The 19,729-nt window shown below is 45.1% G+C and overlaps 1 protein-coding gene across 1 annotated transcript in view; it reads left to right on the top strand.

The window, feature by feature from the left end:
• Positions 1-19,511, top strand: part of CCDC170 (coiled-coil domain containing 170) — a 76,754-nt gene extending 57,243 nt beyond the window's left edge. The window contains exons 9-12 of the mRNA XM_037156844.2: positions 390-563; positions 3,297-3,539; positions 15,042-15,278; positions 17,244-19,511. Coding sequence (XP_037012739.2) covers positions 390-563; positions 3,297-3,539; positions 15,042-15,278; positions 17,244-17,444 — 855 coding nt within the window. The 3' untranslated portion in view covers positions 17,445-19,511. The remainder of the gene's footprint in view (positions 1-389; positions 564-3,296; positions 3,540-15,041; positions 15,279-17,243) is intronic.
• Positions 19,512-19,729: the final 218 nt, after the last annotated feature.

Here is a 19,729-nt window from a genome sequence, read left to right as displayed (position 1 = left end):
TGGAAGGTCTGGGTGAATGGATGCTGGGGGCTGGGTTAGCCTAGGAGGGCCATGGTGGTGCCAGCACGCTGCAGAGCAGAGGGATGGAGAAAATAGTCCAGAGCATGACAAATCTCTCATATGGCAGAATTAAGAAGCGTGTGTATTAGATGGAACATCAAGGTCATTCACTGACCAGGAGAGCCAAGAGATGTGGGCAAGAAGCAGGAATGGAACTGGCAGGGTGGTTCAGGAATTCATTACCAAACACTGCCATTGGGGGAGGGGCAGGCTCCTTCTGGGTTTAATGAGAACTATGTGTATACTTGGGAGAAAAGGAAAGGATTCTCTAAGATCACCTGTTAACTTTTCGTGTGTGTTTTTGTTTTCATTTTTGCTCTTGGGTTTAGTATCTTAAATTTCTGGATCAGCTCTCACAGAAAATGAAATTGAACCAGATGGCTGCTGAACTCGGCTTTGACATGCGTCTGGATGTAGTTTTAGCTCGCACGGAACAGCTGGTACGCCTTGAGAGCAACGCTGTCATTGAAAACAAGACCATGGCCTACAATTTACAGAGAAAGGTAGGGGAGATGGAAACTTGCTGCTGTTGAGAGAACAAATTTCTGTGAAACTTCAATATTGAAACATAATTTAATGCCACCATATTTACCGATGTGGCTAGGACACATCATTAAAACAATATGTATATAGACTCTCTATTTCAAATCTAAAGTGACGGTAAGTGTATCACCCAAGGTTATGTTGGGCTGTGGGTAATAAAGACCCAAAGTAACAGTGACTTAAACAAGTAGAAGTGTTTTGTCTTTTCTTCTCTCACATACATTGCTGGAGGTAGGCAGCTTAGGGCTCTTGTGACAGCTCCACTCGTAAAGTTTTCAAGGAACCAGGCTCATCTGTGTTCCAGGAAGGAGGCTGGAGAAGAAAGGATGCAGCAGAGGGCTGCAAAAGAGCATCCGTGAGCTGTCTTTTAAAGGAGGTGCCCTAGAAATTGCTACACGAACTTGTATTTGTATCCCAGGGCCAGAATGTGTTCTGATGGCTAAACCTAGCTGCAAGGGAGGCTTGAAACTGTAGCCTTTACTCTGGCTAGCCATTTGCCTAACTAAAAAATGTACTGTTTCTATTACTATAGAAGAGGAGAATTGTGGACCATTTAGCAGTCTGCCTATATCAGCTCTACTGGACTAGAAAGTTAAAAGAAAAGAGCTTACTTTTCACTCAAAAGAAGAGTTAGAAACTTTTAGACTAAATAAATGAATGAATAACAAGGATAAAAATAATTATTAGTTATAGAATTATTGGCATTGGAAAGAGAAAAAGGAAAACACTGATGTATCCTTATAATAGTTCTTTGGAGAAAATTCTGTGGTAGCATTATAGTGTGCAGGCCATGTGATGAGCCGCATCTGGGCTCCACCAAGCTCTGCAACCTTGGGCAGGTTGAATACCTCTCTGTCTTGGCCTCCTCATGTCGCATTTGGGGATGATTCTTACTTCATGAGGTTGTATATTTTTAATAAACAACACTCAGGAGTCTTGGCTCATAGACGATACTCATTTGACCTCCTCTCCATTTACTCTGCCTTAGGAATATTTTATAAGAGAAAGCAGACAACCCATTACTCTCTGAGACATCCAATGGAGCTATAGTTCTTTCTGAAGCGCTCCTCAGATAACTGAATTTTTGTCAATATCTAATATCATTTCTTCTTAAGTATTGCTTAATTATTAAAATTACCAGTGTCCAGAGCTTCCCCGTGTAAATTTTCAGTAGAGTGGAATTCGACATGGAGAAGCTCTAGGAAGGAAGGTTAGCTGAAGAACTATTGAAAGGGCCGTGCTGCAAATGGGCCTGGGTGTGGGCATTACTGTCACCGTTAGGCAAGACCCTCCAGCCCACGTTTCCGTAAGTCCTTCACATCTGGGAGCACTTTACAAATGCACAGTCTGTGATTAGGGGAAATGGGGTGGTCTTCAGGTTCTATCTAATGTTCTATCACACTACTTGATTCTGGTTCCTAATGTTTGTTACAGAGGAAAGAGGTTCCTGTACTCAATATTCCATTCACTGAGTGTGGCATGGGAAGCTCATGAGGATTGTTCTTCCTCCTCTTAGAATCCACAGTCTTTTTCTAAAAACTGTTATACTGTCCTTCATCAAGTTGAACTGTCAATGATCGGCGCTGTTTTGAAACCTTGTTCTCTACTGGGCTTCTGGATGGTGCAGGCCAGGCGTGTAATAGAGACACTGAGAAACGCAAACTCTCTTCAAGTCCCTGCTGTTTCTAAGATTTTAAATGTTTAAATAAAACTTATAAAAATTTTCTTGTTATAGCTTGCTTTAAAAATATATGACCTTTAAAATAAGCTGTACTACTACTCACTGGTTTTAAGGGACTGAAAGTAGTCTAGGTTTTTTGTATGATTTGCACCCTGTTGTCTTTCAGGAAAGACCAGGGCAAGCACAGTTGTCGCCATGGGGTGTTGGAGAGGCTTTTGCCTCTCTGCTTTGCTATATTCTGCTCTAGACAAGCCACTTTAGCCGTTTTAAAAGTGACTTTCCACTTTTGTCAGATGCACATCATGTTGGAGGGAATCATGTGTTGACAGCCTGCTTCCCTGTGCATTTGCCGTGGCTCTTTTATCTGGCACTTTGCACTACAAAATTAATTCTTTGAAAGATCGACCTAAAAATGCAATCAGGCCTTGGTTATGTGTGGCTCAGATGGTTGGGCATCATCCTGCAAACTGAAGGGTTGAGGGTTCGATTCCTGGCCAGAGCACATGTCTATGTTGTGGGTTTGGTCCCAGTTGGGGTGCATATGAGAGGCAACTGATCAATGTCTCTCTCACACTGATGTTTCTCTCCCTCTCTTTCTCCCTCCCTGCCCTTCTCTCTAAAACAAGTAAGTAAGCAAGTCCTCAGGTGAGGATTAAAAAATGCAATCAGGAAAAGGAATAAAAAAAAGGATTTTTTCCCTTTTTTTGGGATGATTTAGATATTAGGCTTATATGGAACTATGGATAAAGATAAATGTTATCTGAGTAATTCACTTATTTTTACAGCTGTTCAATCTTGTTTAAAATTTATTGATTTTAGAGGAAGGGTGAGAGAAATATCAGTTTTTGTGGTTCATTTATTTATGCATTCCTTGGTTGATGCTTGCATGTGCTCTGAGCAGGGGTCAAATGCCCAACCTTGGGGTATCAGGCTGATGCTCTAACCAACTAACCTACCTGGCCGGGGCTGTTCAATTCTTGTTAAAAAGAAACCCCTGTTTGTGTGAAACCAGCTCAAGACTCAGAAGGAAAGACTGGAGAGCAACAAACTGCACGTGAACCTCCTGCGGCAGAAGATAGCCCAGCTGGAGCAGGAGAAGCGGGGGCGGACAGCCCTGGCTGCAGAGAGGGAGGAGGCCGCTGTCACCATCCAGAGGTTGCAGAAGAAGGTGGAGAGGCTGCAGAAGGAGCTGAGCGTGTGTCGAGAATCGAACATTGAGCTCAAAGCCAAACTGGCTGACACCAATGAGCTGAAGGCAAGTGCTCGGCTTCCTTTCCTTGCTGCCTTCTGCTGTCACCCTAACAGCTTATGGGACAGAGTGACAGCCTTACCATGGACACGCTAGGAAAAAAAGGATGAAAACTTCCTCTGATTTTCCTGAGTTGTGGGGAAGATGTGAAAATTACCCAGATGAGCCTATTAGGTCTACTTAAAGTCTCTTTAATATTTGAAATGAATGAGCTGTAGTGTGTGTGCAAAAGGTCACCCCAGAAGGGTGATGTTAAGTGCAGAAAATAAAAACACTTCCTGAAAGTGTGGGTGACGACAATATTTGGGTCACGTAGGGATTCACTGTGGAGGAAATTGCTTAGGAAGAATGAGACATGAAGACGCAGCTCCGGAGAAGGGTCCGGCAGGTGCCACTGTGTGATGTCCCCCGTGAGCTGAGTTACATCATGTGGTGAGGAGCGTGGACAGACTGGGTGACCTGCTTCCTGGATTTGAGGGGTTCACCTTCCAATAAACAGAAGAAGGGAATTAAAACGTAAAAGAATTTAGTTAAAATATTTAGGTGGCATTGATAGGTAATTTTGTTTGCATGCGTTGAATTTAAATGTTAATGTCTGCCAGGCACCAGCACAGAGGGCAGTGCTGCCCTGGCTCTTTGCAGACAGGTGCTCCGAAGCAGATTTTGGGAATGTTTCCTGATCTGGAAACAGGCAGGCAGGGAGAAGGAATCTGGGATTCCTGGCCAGGCCTGGAGTAGGTGCAGTGGGGACCATATTTTAGGAGATATTTCCCACTGTATAAATGAGCTCCCCCCCCCCCGACTGAAGCCATTCTAAGCTGAGGCTCATTTCCCCGGTGGGCAGACATGGCCCAGGAGAGGAGACACATTTAACTACAAGGGAAGGGGGAACAAGGGAAAGGGTTGGGAGGTATGCCATGGTTGAAGAGAATATGTTAAGTAACTATCAACACAGCCCTCAAGCCTTGAGACTCACTGTTGGGGTGATTTTGTGCTGGGCTGGGGGTGGAATCCTCGAGGTCTGCATGCCGCTGCTCCCACCCTGCCCGGAAGGGCCTGACAGAGGTGCTGAGGCAGGTGGCCTAGGTTGTACCCTGATTCGTGGGGCCTGAAGTTCCACGTGACGTGCACTCCAGGTGGACATGGTAGATAAGGAAAGACGCCTGCTGGAGGGCTCCTTGTAAAAGCAGGTGGGGGTGGGACAATGTGAGCTGCATCGAAGGTGCTGGGGCAAATCATCTGAGCTATGGTCCAATGGCAGATACAGCCAGGCCTGGAATTAGCAAAGGCCAATGCCCAGGCCTTGACCTTGATCAGTGAACCCTCACAGATTTCACCAGTCTGCTATCAGACACAGCACAGATTCAGGGTCAGCATGAGGGCTGGAATCATCCCTCCAAAGACCACGTGGATTTTCCTTCACCCAGACACTATATCAGGAAGAGGGAGGGGAGAGAGGAGTCCTTGAAAGATTGAGCAATGTGTGAATGACAACAAATTTTAGACCAGAGGAAACATGGTTAGTTACAAAATACCATCAGCTCTCACAGTTGGGATGATGGTAGCAGGAGTCGGTTTCTTCCAAAGAGAACACAGCTTGTCCTAAAGTCGTCCTGCTGGGACTTCACGCTGGTTCCTCCTGACCTGTGGGATGCGAGGCCTTTTCATCTCCAGGCTGGATACATGTCCGCCCTGCTGACTTCCTGCTAACTTCCTGGCTTAGGGGGCCGCAGGAGCCCTGCTTTGTTAGAGAATAAAGGGCCCCTAAACCCTTCCAAAGAAATAGAGACCAGTGGTAAGATAGCTAGTAGTGGGGGAAGGTTCTGGAACAAAAACAGAAAAGGAACTTCATTATGGCCCAGGTGTAATATAGATCTTTGAAACTTAATCACAAGTTTGTTTTCTATTCTACTGACTTTTTCTCCTCTCTTTATTATTTGCTTTCTTCCTGTTTCATTTTGCTGTTACTTTTCTGTCTTGCCGAGATGCACACCAGCCCATTCGTCTTCCTCCTTTTCTAATGTACAAATGTATGGTTGTGAATTCTCCTCTAAGTATTATTTTAGCTATATCAGCAATGTTTTAATACATAATAGCTTGGTTGTCACTTGATTTAAAATATTTTCTAATTTTCTTTGTGTTTTTTTCTTTGATACTTAGGTTATTTAGAAGTACATTCCTGTATTTGCAAATATTTTGCAAATAATTTGGAGATTTTGTAATTTTCTTTGTTGAGGTGATTTGAAGTTTAGGATGCTGTTGCTTTCTTTCAGGGAGGATTTTATTTCCTTCTTCCAGATTCCAGGCGGCATTTTAACCTCATAGCTCAGGACCCTCTCCCTCCACATCCAAGCCTTGAGCTGTTTGAGTACCCTCTATTGCCTGAAGTAAAGTCACACGCCAGAGTAAGAGTCTACTCCCCACCCCGACCCAGTTCCCTTCCTCTTAAGATGCAGCCTTTCAGGTACCCAGTCCAAAGTAGAAATGATTTATCAAGGGTCCCCAGAGGCAGGAGCCAGGCTCTGAGTCCCGTGCCCTATCTCTGAAAGGTTGACAAAATGCACCTGAGCCCCTCAGCTGCCCCTCCCAGATTAGCAAATGTTCCCACGGAACAAAGGACTCCAAAGACTTTGTGTACTTTTGAGTTCCTAGCCTCTCCAGATGTTGGCCCACTAGTTTTTTGGTATCTTCTTACCTCTTTGACTTTTTAAGATTTTTTTCTCTTTTCCCTCTTAAACTGTATTCTGTGGGAGAGTTAGTCTGAACTATCTGGTCTCCCTCTCCACGGCAGAAGACATTGTAAGCATCAATTTAATGGGGAAATACACAATTCCCCGGGTAGGTATGTGAAAAACTCTACTTCATAGATAACAAAGAAGTGGCAGAGGAAGAAGCTGCTGGAATGTCGGCTACCTAGGATTTCCGGGGTGGCAGTCTCTGAGTTTTTCTGAGTGTACTCTCCACTTTGCGGAACACAGGTCTGTGGAGCAAAGTTTTGTTCAGCCCACCTGGTACATATGTGAGGCGAACATTTAATCTTCTCTAAAGCCCCTCATATATCCCTTAAAATTCCTCTACTTGGGAAGGAGAGGAAGCTGTAGTTCAGCACTGCTTCCTGGGGTTAGATAAAGATGAGAATGGCTCCCATAACTGCTGTCGAATCATTATGTACCATTGCGGGAAGGAAGGAGAAATAAAGCAAACTCGGAGTTTCAAAACAGGGAAGTAATTTAGTGTTTTAGATGTCAAAGAGAAGGATGTGTTTCATAGACCAATGTGTTGATAGAATCACCCAACTACTTCAGTGACATGTCTGGTGGAAAGGTAAATAGCACCATGGACTTTCATACACTGAGCTCTGTGAGACTCTACAAAGCAAAGGGCAAGAGAATGATGTTGGGCGCTCTGGGTGGCCCTCAGAGATAATTAAGTGGGAGTGATGTGGAGGAAGCCTGGTGCATGTTGGCTTCCCAAAAGAAGGAGCTCAATGAGGCTTCCCTAATTAGACCACGAGTGGGTTTTGGACACAAGGTACTGTAATGATGGAAGAGGTGGTGTGAGCTGCCTGACTTCCTGCCCCCAGTTCCCTCCGCTAGTTGGCCGGGAACTTACCAGCACATTTGCCCTTTTTCATGTGATGATGTTATTTCTGTCCTCAGGAGAAATCAAGAAGCTTAACTTAAAAAGTAAGGATTTACTCAGCCTTACTTGTTATTTTAATGCTAACCCAGTTGAAAAATCTGGGTTACTTCCATGACCAAGTACCCGTTCTGCATTCTTGGCTCACTGCTCTGGGCTTTCTACTATATTCACCCTTTGGAATCTCAGAGACCCAGACTTGCCCTGACTCTAGGAGCCTGCCTGGCTTTTGCCGATTTCTCCCCAAGGAACTGAAACTCTGTCTCTTAATGAAGCTGGCAGGCCGCCCCCCCCCCCCAAAGGCTGCCAGACCTCTGTGACCTTGACCTGCAGATTCCAGCCAGCCCTCTGCATGTTTCCAGATATTATAAAGCTGGAATGCAATAATACAGTGACTGCATATACTGTAAAGCGTGATATAAATATGAACTGCACTGTCGCTAATTTTGTTACTGCTGATAGTGGTAGTTGTCCTGTGGGGCTGGTGGGGCCTTCAGAATTGCAGCTCAGAGCCCCAGTGGGACTGGCCCGCAGAAATGGAGTGTGGCAGACCAAAGTCATGATGGAGCAGGGACTGCCTCACCTGTGACACAAGGACCCATGTGTGGTTCCCAGTGGACTTGAGTGAGTGGAGAGCAGCTTAGAAGTGGGGCAGGGCCTGGGGAGGGGCAGGGTGCGTGCCAGGTGCAGGCTTGGCTCTGCGGCAGGGGGTCTCCCAGGCTACGTGTGTTGGAAGTAGCATAGGGCCCCTGGGTCCAGACAACCCCGTGCACCAGAACTGTTGGGTGAGAGGGGACCGCACTTCTGCATCCGAGAGCAGAAGTGGAAAACGCATCCCGTGTCTCTGGAACGTGTCCTCATTTTGTCTTGGTGACTTTCACCTCAGGTCTGCGCCATTGCTTGCCTGGATTTTCCTAATGATTTACGTATGAGTGGTCTTTTCACCTAACTTTTTCGTAAGCGAGCTGAATTCTTATAATTCAGTTTTGCTCTTTGGGAGACGCAATTACGTAACTTGTGGTTCTAGCAATAAATAGCGCCTGGTTTAAGAACCTCCCATTCCGGCGTCAGTCGTGTAGGGCAGCGTCTTCGGGTGTGGGGCACGCCCCTCTGCTGGCGCACAAATGCTTCTAGGTGGTAATGACAGGTGGTGATGGATCTAGTGCTCAGTCCTGAAGTGGAAAATGGGTCCCCTTTAGTTTTTTTCGCTTTGCTCACTATCAAGGAGAAAATTGTAATTAGAGGTTATTATGTCTTTATGCCTCGACGACACTTGCTGGTCTGCTTTTTAAACAAGAGACTAAGCCTGAAGTTCAGTGCTCAGTGCAAACAATAGCACCCAGTAATGCTGGTTTGTTTTCAGTACAGTGTTCGTTTTATTATTATCTTCCATTTGTGGCAAATTCTATTGAAATGCTATAAAATTTCCTATGAAAATAAATTCATTTGAGTTAAAAAGGTGGCTGAGAAACAAAACATTCCTATGGATGATGTGCAGATATGGCAAAACTGTCGAGGTGGAGTGGAAATAACTGAAGTATGATAGTCAGTTGGAGAATTGATAATGAGCGATAATTTAATGAGGTAAGCTGGTGGATAGAAGCTCTGATTGGCTGCTAATGACATAATGGTAATTTCTGGGAGTCAAGGAGTCACAGGAGGAGCCGGGCAGGGGACAGGGCGCATCACACAGGGTCTCAGGTGTCATGCTAAGACGCTTGGACACATCCTTGGGGTGTAGGGGAGCCGCTGGAGAATTTTAAGCAGCAGAGTGAAATTGCCAGGAGAGAGATTAACACTAAACAGATGGCACCTGCCAAAATCAGTGTTTCTCCAGAATGACGCTGAGACCGATAGCAAAATGGCCTTCCTGCGTCAGTTCCCTAGGGCTGCTGGAGTCCATGAGCACACCCTGAGGGGCCTAATACTACAGAAACTTAACTATCTGGCAATTCTGGAGGCAGGAAGACTGAATTGAGGTGTTGACAGGCTTGATTTCTCCTGAAGGGTTGCAGGGGAAATCCGTGCTCTGCCTGGCTCCTGGCCCCTCGCTGCCAGGGGCCGTCCTTGGCATGTAGCTGGGTAATTCTGAGCTCCACCTCCATCTTCTTGTGACCTTCACTCTGTGTCTCTTCTTTTCTGTCTCTGGACCGTAAGGATGATCCATCATTGGGTTTACTCCCCGGCCCAGTGCAGCGTGATCTCATAATGAGATCCTTACCTGAATTATAACTGCAAAATGGTATCCTTACTTTAATTATACCTAATTATTCAGTAGTCAATTATGCAAAAACATAATTGACTACGAATTCCACCAGTAGTCATTCCCCATTTTCTCCTCCCACATCCTCTGGAAACCACTATTCTACTTTCTGTCTCCGTGCATTTGCCTGTTCTGGACATTTCGTATGAACGGAATCATACAATATGTGGCCTTTTGCAGCTGGATGCTGCTGCTGCTTTGTATGTTTTAAGGCTCCCTCATGTTGTAAGCAGTGCTTCATTCCTGACTGAGTCAGTGTGCTCCAGAGAAACAGAACTGAGGTGTGTGTGCTTGTGCATGTGTGTGCATGCGTGTGCATGCTTGTATGAGAGAGAGAGCACCTCAGGCTGGAGACCCGGGAAGAGCCGATGTTGCAGTTCAAGTCCAAAGGCAGTCTGCTGGGAGAGTTCCTTCCCACTCAGGGTCAGTGTTTTATTCCATTCAAATCTTCAACTGATTAGATGGAGCCCATCCACACTTTGGAAGGACAATCTGCTTTCCTCAAAATCTACTAACTTAACTATTAATCCCACCCTAAAATTCCCTCACAAAAGTATCCCTAAAAATGTTTGATGAAATATATAAGCACAGTGGCCCAGTCAAACTGGCACACAAAATTAACCATCGTAGTTCCTTCTTATGGCTGAATAGATTTCATTGTATGAATGCATCACGTTTTGTTTTTCCATTTAGCATTTGATGGACATTTGGATTGTTTCCACTTTTTGGATATTATGAATAAGGCAGTTGTGAACACTCGTGTGTAAATTTCTGTGTGCATATATGTATCTGCTGGAAAACCACAGTCAAAGGCTGTGACTTCGGGGTCATTGAAGTCTCTCTCTTTAAGATCCATGAAGTAAGTTTCCCTTGAATTCTAGATCAGGAAAAAGCAGACCTTTCCAGACGAACTATTCAATTTCAAGTTGCCAAGCAAACCTCAGTATGGCAGAACTCCCTTTCTGAAAGGAATATATTCTTTCGTAGGTTTCACATCCCTTTGTTCAGTCAAAATGATTTTATTATAATATTGCTCACACATGTACAAACTTAACACTATATAGAGATTTCTTAATCTTACTATATTTTTACTATTATAATGTCCAAACCAATTTAGAAATAAAGTGAAGAATAAAAACACACTTTAAAACTTAGCAGTATTAATTTAATAATCTAGATTGTGTCAATTTGTAAAATCATCATTAATAAGAGTATACAGTACTGATTGCTTTTGATACAGGTTCTTTTGAGGTTGACACGCCTATAGGTTAAGTTGCCTAAAGGCAGAGTAATTATTGGACCGTGAACATCATTTTATTAGTGCAGAAACTTTGCACGTACACCATGATGTGGTTTGGCCTTCACATGGTGTGGACGCATTGTTAACGTATGCACTCTGCCTTTGCTCTTTTCTCCTTAACCTACAGTAACTGAAGTAGGACTGTACTCAGTGGCACGAACAGCCTTCTACACAGTGACAATGTAGGCACTGAAACTGTACAGCAGAACTTTTTAGGGTCTGGAAGACACTTAGTGCAACTCATATAATGCCAGTTGCTTTGTAGCCTACATCAGTTATGATTAATTTCAGCTGAATAGATTTAAACACTCCCCCCACCCCCCGCCCACCCCACCCATAATACAGTGACTTAGACAGGAGAGGTATTTATTCCCTTTGGACCAAAAAGCATGGAGGGAAACATTTCACCTAGTGGGATCGCTCCAGGGTCATCGGCATCCTTTCCACTTCACCATCCTGGCAGTGGCATTCGAATGCACCTGTTAGTGCTGCTGGGACTCTAACCTCATCCCAGTCACTGGGAGGAGGAAAGGAGGAAGGATGCCCTGAGCACCACTTTGTACATCTGCATCAGCTGGGACTTAGTCCCTGAACCTCACGCAGATAAAGTCAGCCTGAGAAATGTGTCCTTACTCTGGGCAGCATGAACGAAAGGAAGAGTAGGTATTTGGTGGAGAACTATCAGCTTTATGCCTGTGCCCCGTGGTCCAATCTTAGTATGGAGCTGTGGCCGCAAATCAGAAGACAGAAAACCAGACATGTATGGAAAGCCATTATTATCTTCACTGTAGTCTCTCAAAGAGACACCAGCAGGGAATCAAGAACACTCTCCAGCCACCAGCAGAGATCTCTCCCTCTTGCTGACTCTATCGATAATCTCCACACAAGATAGCTGCTCTCCGTGCTGCTTCTCCAACTCAGCCAGTGCAGCCTTTTAAAGCTTTTCCCCCTAACCTGCCATCTTGGGCTCAGCTCTGATTACACGCATCCACTGACCTTGGATGTGCACGCCAAGCAGAACCGGAAGGTGGAACACCCTGCTGTGGCTGGAGGGTGGAGGAATGCTCCGACGGCCAAGGGGAACACCTTCCTTTGATTTCTGCTCCAGTTTCCTCCTGGTTCAATCCTTGTGGCTCTCTCAGAGGGCACAGCGTCAGTTTGGTCCCTGGCGAAACTCTCCCACGTGGCTGTCCCACCTGCTGTGCATGGTGCCTGGCTCGTGCATTTGCAGTACAGCCTCTTGAAAGACTCCCAGCTGGAGAATTGAGGTCCTCTGGGGCACTCAACACAATTTTTAAATTTAATCACCTTCTGTTTAGGGCCTTTGTACTTTATAACATAAGGGAGAACAGTTCACCAGATTTTGAAATTCTTTCCCTCATGGAGGCAGACATCATGGGAACCTCCTCTATCCTTGTGGGGGTCTAGGTGACATATTAGTCTTGTTTATGACCAGATCTGTGCCACCAAACAACCCTGAGGGACACAGTCTGTCACTGAACTCCAGGCGGGATCTGGGAAGCTCCCCACGGAGCGTAAGGAGCTGGTTTAGCCCCGCCCCACTCCCAGGAATCTTGCTGGTTGGGTTTGATTCAGAAAACTCAGGTTTCCCGTCACCATCAGCAGCCACCGCTGGCTCCCAGTCTGTCCTGGTGGCTTGGCTCCCAGCTCCATTACTCACTCTTGCTCCTTGACAACAAGAATTCGGGCAGCCATCAGGATTGTGATAAAATCCCCTGTTTTTCAGAGATTCTTGGCTATAGATTCTTCTCATTAAGACTTGATTTGTGTGCTTTCCGTTCTCCAAGCTGTGTTCTGTCACCTTTGGTAGCGAGCCCTCTGTAAATGTTTTTTAGTTCCTAGCAGAAGGGCTGAATGTATCTCCTCTTTGTTAATCCACAATTTTGGATTCGACACACCAATCCCAGCAACTTCCCTGTGTGCCACATATTTTCTCTGCAGCAAGGAGTTTGCATGTGAAGGGAGGTAACTTGGTTTTAAAAATTGATGTTTATTGTATCCATAGAATGTCCCTAATATGTAAACTATTACATATTACAAGTATTTACGTTACATCCTCTCTTTATCCTGTAATTGAGACTTAGTCTCTCAGGTTCTTCTTCTCTGACGTCCCCCCCATTACCCAGCGTCCGCCCTCCAAACAGAGAGAGGCGTCCATGAGGCAAGTGGACATCCTAGGTTAGAAAGAAGGGATGGATGGAAGGGGGAAGGCAGCCAACACTCATTACATGGTTCATTTTATTTTATTACTCTCGTACATAATTTAAAAATGATTTTCAACAAACTTAAAACAAAGTTATGGGTTTGTTCATTTGTTTTTGAGAATATGCCTATCGCCTGTCCGAACTGTTAGGAGGCTCAGAACTAAATGCACAGTCTCCTGATCTTCCTTTGCTCTTTGTTTGTTCATTCCATATGCACTTATGTGTTTGTTTCAAAGTAATTTATTTTTATGCTTTTTAAAGACCTTTATAAATGCACTTGCCAATAACAGCTTTATTGAGATACACTTCACATCATAAAATTCACCCTTTGAAATGCATAATTCAGGGGCTTTTAGTGTGTCGGCAGAGTTGTGTAAACATCACTGCTGTCTGATTTCCGAATATTTTCCTCCCTGCAAAGAGAAACCCTGTACCCATTAGCAGTTGCTTCCATCCTCTCCTCCCAGCAGGCCTGGCCTTTTCAGGGTCTTTCATGTGAAGGGAATCATCCAGTAAGTGGTCTTCCAGGGCTGATTTTCCTCTGCGGTATCATGTTCTCAAGGTTCATCCATGTTGTAGTCTGAATCCGTACTTCAATCTTCTTATTGCTGAATAATACTCTGTTTTATGGGTAGGACACATTTCATGTATCTGTTTATCACTCCATAGATATTTGGGTTTTCACTGTGGTGATTTTGAATATGCTGTGAACATTTGTGTACAGGTTTTATGTGGACCTAGGTTTTCAGTTCTCTTGAATACAAGACATACACTTAGGGGTGGAATTGCTGGATTGTACGTTGGCTCTGCGTTGAACTATTTGAAACCTCACAAGCTGTTCTTCTCAGCCACTGCCCCGTTGGCCACTGGGACTAGCAGTATGTGAGGGTTCCAGTTTCTCCACGTCTTCACTGGTACTTGTTATCGTCCGTCTTTTTGACGGTGGCTGTCCCAGTGTCTAAGTGGCAGCTCATTCATATTTTTTTTTAAATGAGTTTGGTTGAAAACAGTGTTGGGTCTAATTATGTAAAATACCTCAATTTTCTATTGTGGTGAAATACTGCACATAAAATCGACCAGGTTAATCATTTTCAGTGGACAGTTCAGTGGGGTTACGTATACTTTTACCATGTTTGTGCAACCGTCACTGCTCTGCATCTCCATGTCATCTTTCCCGTCATCCTCCGCTGAAACCTTGTGCTCATCAAACAATGACGCTTCGTGCACCCAGCACCTGGTACCGTCTGTCCTGCACTGTGTCTCCATGACTTAGCCTGTCCTGGGTGGCTCCCATAGTGCAATTATACAAACTTGTCCCTTTGTGCCTGGCATAATGTCTTCAAGGTTCATCCCAATTCTAGTATGTATCAGAATTTTATCCCTTTTACTCAGATTCTTTTTTGTTAGCAGATCTAGTATAATTTGAAATACTAAGCTAAAAAAAATGTGCCTCACATCCAGGATGCTCTGGGCTTTAAGCTTTAAGATCCCAGGTCAGCTTCTTGGAGAGAGGCCCATGCCATCCTTCTGGCATGAGATGGAATACAGTGGCCGTCTCCTGCCCCCCAGCCCCATGGAAAAGTCAGAAGACATTTTTCTGAGAAACTGCTGATGTAGATTTTCCTCACAGCAACGATGAAGTCTTGCTGAGGGCATTTTAGGTGGGGCTTCCCTCTGGTAAAACAGAAACAGAGGAGACATTTTGCTGTCCTTACTGCTATAGACCCAGAATGACCTATTGGTGGGGGCAAAAAGGGTAAGTTGCTTTTGCATGGGAAGGTCAGAGAGCCTGTGTGAAAGTACCAGCAGTATTTAATAGTTAACCCCAGAATCATGCTACATACCATGGTATCTCATTGATTTTCCAAATAATGGCACTCTGATATGTTGTTTATAAATCATAACTGCCTTAAGACATGTTTGTCCAGCACATATGTTTGGCAAAGTCTGTATAATTGGAATGGATTTCATCCTTTATTCATGAAAATGTTACTAAGTGAACTCTGTCGACTTCTGACTTGTGTATAAAGTTTTCCTAAATGAATACCAAAGAAATCAGCAGCATTTTCTTGTCTCGTTAGATTGAAACTTTGGAACAGACCAAGGCCATCGAAGACCTAAATAAATCCAGAGACAAACTGGAGAAGATGAAGGCGGAAGCTGAGAAAAAGCTGTTGTCGGTCCAGTCAGAACTGCATGCGGCAGAGCGTGCAGCCAAGGAGGACAAAGAGAGGGCCAGCAACGTGATGGAGGTGGTAACCAGGGAGGTGAGGACCCTGAACAAGTCTCTGGAAGAAGCAGAGAAGAGAGAAAAGCAGGTGGGTAGAAACGCGATGATGAAATCTCCTCCCTTAGGAAAGATGGCCCAACTCAAAACCCTGATCACTGTTCACTTCATAAACAATTTACAAGAGCTTTCTATGTCTTTTCAACGTCTCTGCCTGCTGTCTAGCGTGTTTTTGGCATTAAAAGAACCATTATGATTTACTCCGCTAAGAAAAGCAATTCCTGTTTTCATGGCACAAATGGTAGGAAAGAAAGACATTCTTAGCAGAGCAACGGAGGGCCCGCGAGGAGCCAGGCTCTGCATCTGCGCGTTGCCTCCGAAGGTTGAGTCACCCCACACCTTCTCGCAGTCGGTCACCATGGCTTCAGCCACCAGCCGAGGTCAGGATAAACCTTATCTCCGGCAGAGATCGAGTGCAGAAAATAGTCCCGCATCTCCTACGGTGGCACCTGGGTTTGAGGGCTGACCGAGGCCAGATGTAAACCGTAAAACAGTGCTTGTCCGCCTGCCGGTTGCAGGAAGGAGAGTGTTATCTGGCGAGCACATCGGGAGGTCAGGCATAAAGGGGCCTGCGTGGGGCAGCCTGACCCCTGCCGCTCTTGGCTTTCATCTCACTCCTCCTGATGCTCCATGGGCTCGGGGCGGACTCCCATCCGAGGCTGTTTCTTCTCTTTGGCTGCCCCTGCTCTGGCTCATGTGTCGGGCAGCCTTGAGGAAGGCCAGACGACAAGCGAGTGTTCTCAGAGAGAAACCACTCCAAATTAAGAGCTTTGACCGTATTCGAAAGGGCGAGGAAATTTGAGGACAACATTTTCATCAGGGAGACTAGGCTGGAGAAAAGGATGACATTTCCCAAACTGGACTTGGCTAGGAGGCAGGTTGGGAAGTGCATGAGCTTGTGGAGGGAGGGAGAGTTTGGAAGGCTGTTTTGGATGTAACGGTTGTCTTCAGGCTGGATCATGCTTTTTCTGAAATGGAAGGCACCACCCTGGCTGGTGTGGCTCAGTGGACTGAGCACTGGCCTGTGAACTGAAGGGTCACTGGCTCGATTCCTAGTCAGGGCACATGCCTGGGTTGCGGGCCAGGTCCCCGGTTAGGGGCATGGGAGAGGCAACCACACATTGGTGTTTCTCTGCCTCTCTTTCTCCCTCCCTTCCCTGCTCTCTAAAAAGCAAAATAAATAAAATCTTTAAAAAAATGGAAGGCCCCTCTAGCAAGGTGTTGCCTAGCTATCCCTGGTTCATCTGCTTCTGCACCAACCAGTCTATGAGAAATGGAGGGAGCGTGAGGCGCATTTCCACTGTTGTCTCTAGTTCCTACCCCCAGCCTCCTCAGCTGTGTGTGTGCACGTGTGTGTGTGTGTGTGTGGTCCCAGAGACTCCAGTGCCATGGGTTGTGAGGTGGCGATCTGTCTGATGGGATTTGAGCATCGTTTAGAAGCCCTCCAGTTTTCATTAGCTCATTCTTGTTCACCATTTGTTCTACCTTTAGTTTGAGGGTCATTGTCCAGTTATAATGCTCATGTGTAAGCACTTACCACCCATGGGCACAGCCACAACGACCTTTGTCCAGCACTTCCTAGAGTGCAGAGCACACACGCAGCCATCATTTCATTTGATCTGCATTTCCAAACAGCCCTGGGGGCAGGTCTACGGTTATAACCATCCTGGGTAGAATGAAGTCTGAGTGATGTCAGAGTCTCGTGCGTGGTTTTTTACCGGGACCCTTGACGTGGTAGCTGATACCACATTGACTGGCTCCCCGGAAAATAGATTAGGAGCTTGCTGAAGGTCGGTGCCTGAAAGGACTTTAGAGGTAATTTAGTAGGCTAGCCTTCTTATTTTGTAAATGAGAGGACTAAGGGTAGGGGGAGTAAGTAACTTACCTGCTTCATGCCCACCTGGGTTTTCCGTGGTTTTTGTCATGGTGGCGTTTGGCTCAGCGATAGCTGAGACATTTGCTGTCTCAGTTAACGTGTTTCTGTTTGATATTCCAGCTGGTGGACTTTAGGGAGGTGGTTTCCCAGATGCTGGGCTTGAACATGACCAGCCTTGCTCTTCCTGACTATGAAATCATCAAATGTCTTGAAAGACTGATCCATTCCCACCAGCATCACTTTGTCACCTGTGCCTGCTTCAAAGATGTGACCACCAGGCAAGATAGACACCTGCAAGGCCACTTAAAACTTCTTCACTGAACACAGTATCTCTTAAAGGATATGGAGTTAAGAGATGGGACCCGACACTCGAGTTAACAAACCCTCCAAACCTTTGCAATTTGATCAGCAGGTGAATGTTGTGCACTTTGATAATAGAGCGAGACTCCATCATCGGCAACAAAGAATCTCAAAGGTAGATACATGTTCGGTACGAGACATACCCGTTACTTCATTTGCTGGCACTTTGGGACCCAGAAGAATCCCACTAGATCGCGTATCTGAAATGGGAGATGTTGGGGGGGCGCTTAACATTTATGGGCTATCTGTTGTGAGCCAGGGGCTCTACTACCCAATTTAATTCTCGTAATGACCACGTGGAGAAGCTTTAATGATTTTACTTTGCAACCTCTCTGAGGCTTGGAGAGAGGGTGCAGTTGGTCGGTGACAGACCAGGATACACACCGTGCTGACTCTGTATCAAAGGCCATGTCTTCCCTGCTACTCCACCATCCTTGGTTTCTCCTGCGTCTTGTGTTGCGGGTGAAAATTGCTCGCATAAAGGAAGGAAGATATCCGTACAGCCAAGAATCGAAGGCCAAAAGTAACTGAGATTTCTGAGTGTAACCTGTATGAATTTTTTAAAAAGCAGCACACCTAATTATTCGGATTAACACGCATGGTCTAAGGTCCTATAAGAAACGGACCCTTTTCAAATGTTGCTGCCAGATTGCGTTGGGTGGTAACTTCTAATGTCTGACCGAGGCTGATGCCAGCTCTATAGAAATGGAGCCGCTAACATGAAATCTCTAAGACGAAGACAGCCCATGCACCTCTGTTCACCAATATATCAAATGCACTCACAGCGAGGGTACTGTTTCAAAAATCAGGGTTTTATTATGACTTTCTCTCACTTTCTGCCTTCCTCGTAAAATTCTATTTCACAGGTATTTTTCAGGAAGTCCTATTTTTAACTTCCAAGGGAAAATTGTGTTCTTTTGGGCGATTCTCTTATTTCTGCTGTAGGAAATTATTTTTCAGTCCCTGAAAAAAGTATTGGTGTCTAATTAAAGGAGAGGGGATCTAGATTACAATGAAACAGAAGAAAATGAAAACTCTAGAAGAGAGGACATGAGTTTGACACTTGCAGGTTGAGCGATCGGCCACACACAGGGAGAGTGACCAAGGATGGCCACGGCGGTGGGTCACCTCTGCCTGGCTTCTCCTTCCTGAGCAAGGACAGGGTGAAGGAGCGTTTCACAACTGAGTGGACCCTCCCACCTGGCCCTGACTGGGGCAGGAACTAGGTCTGCCACTTGCAGGAGGGGCAGCCTTGGATTTTCCCTGGGGGAAGCCCTGCAGGCTCTGGAGGTTCCCTCGCCACCTCCAAATGCAGTGGCTGCTGCTGCAGACCCACACTCGGCCGGAGTGGAGGGGGTGGCTTCACCTTTGCATCCCGGGAGGGAGCGGTTGCTGAGAGGCTCTGCTCAGCCCAGGCCATTGAAAGCAGTCACGGGGGGGGGGGGGGACATATGTCGGGGGGAGGATTGTTTCTGTACATTCTCTAAACACAGGCTTTAATACCTTTTTATTTTCTCTGTAAGTTTACTTTTCACATTATTTGAAAATACATTTAGCAGCATCACTTTAAAGACATAAGCTGTTATGTTATTTTTCCATTTTGGTTTATCATTACTTATATTTCTACATTTTTACAAGAATAAAAGTGGCCCATAATTATTAGTTCTGTGCTTTCTCTTTATTATACGAAATTACATTCCATTTATCTGAATACAAGTTTATGTAATATTCCTAATATATGACTCACACATATAGGCAGTCATGTTTAACACATATAGACATATTAAAAATTATTGAATGTAATCCTCAGCAATTCCCAGTAGGAAAAGTATATGGGCTAAGGAAAAGAAATTGTGTCCATGTATATAATCCATATGCACATCAATCATTTGTCCTTTGGACACAGTGAAAATTCCTTTAATAAAGCCATTTCTGTCCTTGTTAAATCGCCCGTTGGTTGTTGGCTTCGTCTCTGCATTCGTTCCAGAGCTGGCAGGTCAGCTCCATGTTTCTGTGTCAGGTTTCATTCTTCCATAATAGCCGTGTATATTTTATGTTGTCCCATAAAATGCATTAGGATGATGTGATTGTTCTAAATAGAGCTTTGAAATATTTAACACTAACTCTTCTACCAAATACACTTGAGTGATAACTGCTGCTGAGGTTCTTACTCTGGTCATTGTCTGAGACATTTAAATAAATGCATAAAGTATGGCAGGGAAAAAAGTTGAACCTGATTTATCTAA

Source organism: Artibeus jamaicensis, unplaced genomic scaffold (assembly GCF_021234435.1).
Source record: "Artibeus jamaicensis isolate MK-2021 breed Jamaican fruit bat unplaced genomic scaffold, CSHL_Jam_final contig_497, whole genome shotgun sequence".
Classification (NCBI taxonomy): Eukaryota; Metazoa; Chordata; class Mammalia; order Chiroptera; family Phyllostomidae; genus Artibeus; species Artibeus jamaicensis.
The sequence above is the reverse complement of the archived record's forward strand: the minus strand, read 5'-3'. Positions and strand labels throughout refer to the sequence as shown.